Source organism: Gastrolobium bilobum, unplaced genomic scaffold (assembly GCF_033153095.1).
Source record: "Gastrolobium bilobum isolate Gb01-03AN ecotype WA unplaced genomic scaffold, APGP_CSIRO_Gbil_v1 utg6257, whole genome shotgun sequence".
NCBI classification, from domain to species: Eukaryota; Viridiplantae; Streptophyta; class Magnoliopsida; order Fabales; family Fabaceae; genus Gastrolobium; species Gastrolobium bilobum.
Window position 1 is genome coordinate 1 of NW_026896878.1, and position 5,056 is coordinate 5,056.

General features: G+C 30.5%; 1 protein-coding gene across 1 annotated transcript; it reads right to left on the minus strand.

Moving 5' to 3' along the window:
- Positions 1-1,002: 1,002 nt before the first annotated feature.
- On the minus strand, positions 1,003-3,491 carry LOC133302593 (replication protein A 70 kDa DNA-binding subunit E-like; the record flags this gene model as incomplete). Its single annotated transcript, XM_061502400.1, has 10 exons — positions 3,342-3,491; positions 3,225-3,252; positions 2,594-2,690; positions 2,370-2,494; positions 2,165-2,249; positions 1,937-2,069; positions 1,670-1,827; positions 1,461-1,584; positions 1,150-1,332; positions 1,003-1,068 (listed from the first exon to the last, which is right to left on the minus strand). Coding segments are annotated over exons 1-10 (1,149 nt in total), but the record flags the coding sequence as incomplete, so codon positions are not given.
- Positions 3,492-5,056: the final 1,565 nt, after the last annotated feature.

Consider the following 5,056-nt stretch of genomic DNA (forward strand, 5'->3'; position numbering starts at 1 on the left):
ATACCTGATTCAACTGAATCAAGAGGTTAATAAAAGATTCAAATTTAAAAATTTGAAAATAAGGAACAAAGGTCGGGATATGCATAATTTTTGTTTACTAATTAATTTTTTTTCGAGCAAATAGAATTGTATTCTTTAAAAAATGTAAAGTTTTTGAATTAAACTGATTAAAGATTAAAAAAACAAAACGATTAGAACCTACTTACATTCGGTTCAGTTAAAAAATAAACAGAGATGTAAACAAAGGAAATTGAAGTTAATAAGGTTAATATAATTAAAGTTAAAATTTGCTTGAATTCCAGTTATTAACGTTAATAAAAATAAAAGAGTGAATTATATCCCTTACACAAACAATGAATTATTTTTTTTCTTAAAAAGAAAAGCGCAAACGAATACATTAATAAACACCACGTAACATTTTGTTTTTGTTGTACTCAACATAGCAAAACATCACAAACTTGGACATTTAATAAACGTAAGTTAAAAAAGATGCAAACACTTAAAGATGTAACTCCAACAAAAAAAATGTCTATGCAAGAGTTTGTCAAATAAACATCATGTCCCAAGACGCAAAATAACACTCTTCAGTCACAGCAGCCCAATCTACAGCGTACTCTCATCTGCCTCTGCATCAAATCTATTTAAAAAAATAAAGAAAAAATAAATTATCACTGTTTTCACTTCGCGTAAGAAAAAATACATATAAACACAAATGAATTTTAAATAAAAATATAAGAACCACAGTACGTAACTCCTTTTCAAGCTTTATTTTCTTTGTCGGCCGAACAGCTGAAAATTTAAATTCTCCAGCAATGGAATCATGAGAAGTGAGCACAGGTGTCAACATCGTCAGAGAGACATCACTAACGTCAGCACTGTCACAGGTCTGACTTTCAACATCCTGTGTTTTTTTTTTGTTTTTTTTTTCATATAAAAAAGGTATGTCAAATATGTATTTATATATTTTTAATAACATGAATCTAAATCGAATTCATAGCTCACCGCAGCCTTTTCCAGTTCCGACGAAACAACTTCATTTTCGCGTGCATTATCGAAATTTGCTTCATCCTGTGATAGACAACAACCAACAACAGTAAATATAATGTATAAGAAAAATAGTTATCTAAAAGAAATATATAAGCAGCATACATTTGGATCTATAAGAGACTTAATGAACGCTGAGATTATGTCTTCGCTGATACAAATTTTGGAAACTTGATATTTGGGCTCACTATTTGTGTTCAAATCCTTTTGCTTAACATTTATCTTGAACAACATTGACTTTTCATTCAGAACATTTAACTCATTTGGAAATTGATCCAAATCGGCACCCTAAAAAAAATGAAAAGGGAAAAAAAATTATTCTAAAAAAAAAAGAACAGAACATAGACAGCGCAAACAGAGAGCACAAAACGACAAAAAATACATTTTAACCATAACACAGCAATTAAAAAACAAACCCTCTTGAAATGCAGCTCGCGCAATTCAGCAGCACTCATTCCCAACAAAGACACACAGTCGCGATCAAACAGAATAAAGGATGCGGAATCTGTGTTATCCACAACTCTGACCTGAACACTAAATCTGGAGTTTTGCGAAATTGTATATCAGCAACGTACATGAATGATACGGATTAAAGACAGGTTATAAACTAAGAAGAATATTTTACCTCGGATAATAATCTTCCCAATGTTTTTGGCAGTTCTTACAATACCACTTCTCAAAATCCTCATAAACGGAAAATGGACACTTTTTGCATGACTTGTACCACCAGTTGTATTTGCTCTCAATTGCCTTTATAGTCCCGTATGTGATGCAGGTAGTTACCTTAATTAAAGCAATCGCAGTTTAACATAAAATATCATCAATACAAAATTGACAGAATTAAAGGAAAGTAAAAATTAAAGAAAAGTAAAAATAAAATTTGAACATTTACCTCAACACAAAGTTTCACATCACTGATAGACTTTTTTTCAGTCTCCTTAAGAAAATCATTTTCGAAAGAATAGGATGACTGAGTAGACAATTGAGTCATCCTTGTACTACTTTCCACACCATCAATCGAGAGACTATAACGCAAAAATTAATAATTAAAAAATCAAAAAAATATGAAAATCCATTAATCAATAACCGAATAAATGAGCTGAAGAAAGAAGGTACACACCGTTTTTTGAACTCAACAATCTCATTCAGTTTTGAATCCATTACAATCCTTGTTGTATATTTTGTATTTGTTATCCCGACCTTACCTATTGAGTTAAAAGGTTCAGATAAACATTGAATACAGAAGCAAAATTAATTAAAATAACGTGCATAAAAACTGATTATAAAAGCAAAAATTAAAACAACGTTGTTTGGAAAAAACATACCTCTAAAACACTTAATCCTTCCCAGTTGGACTATCAGGACGTTATGAGGATCGTCGTTGTCTGCCAAAAAAGATTGGACCTCATCCACATAATGCTCCCACAAAGTGCACTCCAACTTATGACCCCTACACGTGAGTTGCAGCAAGCACAACGTTAATACGCGTAAAATATAAGCTAACAGAGCTGGACAAAAATAATTCATTTAACTAAACATTTGTAAGTACCTCAGGTCGTCAAGCTCCAACACCACCATTTTTGTCTTCCTACCAGAAACCACACGATCACAAACTTTCCCAATTCCTGAGATTAAACCAATGACGTCTACAAAAAAAAAACGCAGCAAAGAGTTTGTGAAAAAAATTATGCAATAATAAAAAACGAATACAGAAACATAAAAAACACAGTTAATGAAAAAAATAATGATACAGAATAAGATTACTCGTGACAAAACATTAAAAACACAAAACTATAACCGCAAAGAGTTTAAAAATAAGGAAATAGTCATGATACAGAATAAACCAATGACGTTTAAAAATTAAAAAAAGGCAGCAAAGAGTATGGGAAAAAAATAAAACCCGCAATAATTAAAAAAAGGATAACAGTGAGGAAGAATCTATTACCGACTAAATAAGGGGAGTCAGACGTTTCTTTCTCAATGATGTTATAATCAACAAAATCAAAATCACTCGCACAAATATCAGAAACAACAATCGATTTAACATCAGTCCTCAAGTTGAAAGACAAACGATACTGATGCTTGGTTGGCCTAAACACATCGCTATTGAATCCAACTCCAAATTTTTTTTATAAAATAGCACTCTCCTTCGTTGATTTTATTCCGCACCTGCAAGGTACCTTTGACAGTGGCGTGGATCCTACCACCCTACAAAAGAATGGAGCCAACTTATGTCAACAACGTTAACTAAAATGATCAAAACAAAGATGGAAGATTTTTAAAACACAGAACACAACCTGTTCATCCAATAAAACCATTTCAAGATTGTCCTCCAAATTTTTACGCTGAAAGTTAGGAACTTTCCAAGTCCGAACCACCTTCACCTTAATCCTCCAGTCCTCCTTGGCAGGATTAACATCCTTCAGAAAATCATATTTTGAACTCATATTTTGTGTAAGAAGAAAAAACAGAGAAGCAATCACCGACGTTGAAGAATAATGCGTATCAGGAATTGTATAAATGAGAGTGATTTATAGTTTTTGAATTGTCTTCTTTAAAAAATGTGAAGTTTTTGAATTAAACTGAATAAAGATTTAAAAAACAAAGATAACGACAAAAGAGTGATTCAGTAGTTATAAATGAGATTTTCATGGAATAAAACAGTCATTTGTTTTAATAACAATGTATCCCATTTTTTTTCAAAAAACGTAAAGATTTGAATTAAACTCAATAAAGGTTAAAAAAAACGATTAGATTACATGATAACCATCAATTATTTAAAAAACAAAGATGACGACAAAAGAGTGATTTAGTAGTTATAAATGAGATTTTCATGGAATAAAACAGAAGTTTTTTCTAATAACAAAACACTCATACCTGATTCCACTGAATCAAGAGGTTAATAAAAGATTCAAATTTAAAAATCTGAAAATAAGGAACAAAGGTCGGGATATGTATAATTTTTTTTTTACTAATTATTTTTTTCCGAGTAAATAGAGTTGTATTCTTTAAAAAATGTGAAGTTTTTGAATTAAACTGAATAAAGATTTAAAAAACAAAGATAACGACAAAGAGTGATTAAGTAGTTATAAATCAATGAATATCCCATTTTTTAACAGTCATTTCATGGAATAAAACAGTCATTTGTTTTAATAACAATGAATATCCTGTTTTTTTTTTTCAAAAAACGTAAAGATTTGAATTAAACTGAATAAACGTTAAAAAAAGCGATTAGATTACATGATCAACATCAATTATTTAAAAAACAAAGATGACGACAAAGAGTGATTTAGTAGTTATAAACCAATGAATAAGCAATCTTGACCATTGATTTAAAGTAACAAATCCTGTCAATTGAAAATATAATTCTTTTTTGTATTTATTATATTCACCGATTTACCATTAAAGGAAACTTTTTTAAATGTTGTAGTGTGAACACATTGGTGAAATTGAACCACAGTGCGACACGTCAGCAAGGTTTCCCCAGAATGGAATTCCTTTATAATATAAGATTACTATAATTATTATTATTTTCTTTTATAAATTTATCTAAATGTTATTTAGGGAAATTTATGAGACTCCTTTTAGCTTTATTTTCCTTCTTTTCTCTCAAAAGTTTTCTTTTCCTGTCAATTTTTTTTTCCACTTTTAATACTCCCTGTCTACTATGTTTAGCTGAAGTTGACAAATTTTCTATTTTGTGGATATAGAGCCATGATTTTGTGCAAAACTTGTCGATATAGAAACCAAAGATCTATTAGCAATTACTAATAGCTCACTTGGCGTATAGGTAGAATAAGAGTATGTGTTGGATTATATTCAATTTTTTTTTAAAGGGTTTAAAGGTTTAATCTTGGACCTGCTCCAAAACAAACTAATCGCGAAGCGATGAACCGATTAAAATATTAAAAAAAAAACTATTAGCAATTGCATCGCCCCTGAAACTGTACACTTCAAACACACAAATTTTCATGTCTGGCTTAGCAACCGTCCCCGTCCTCACCTAAGCTCT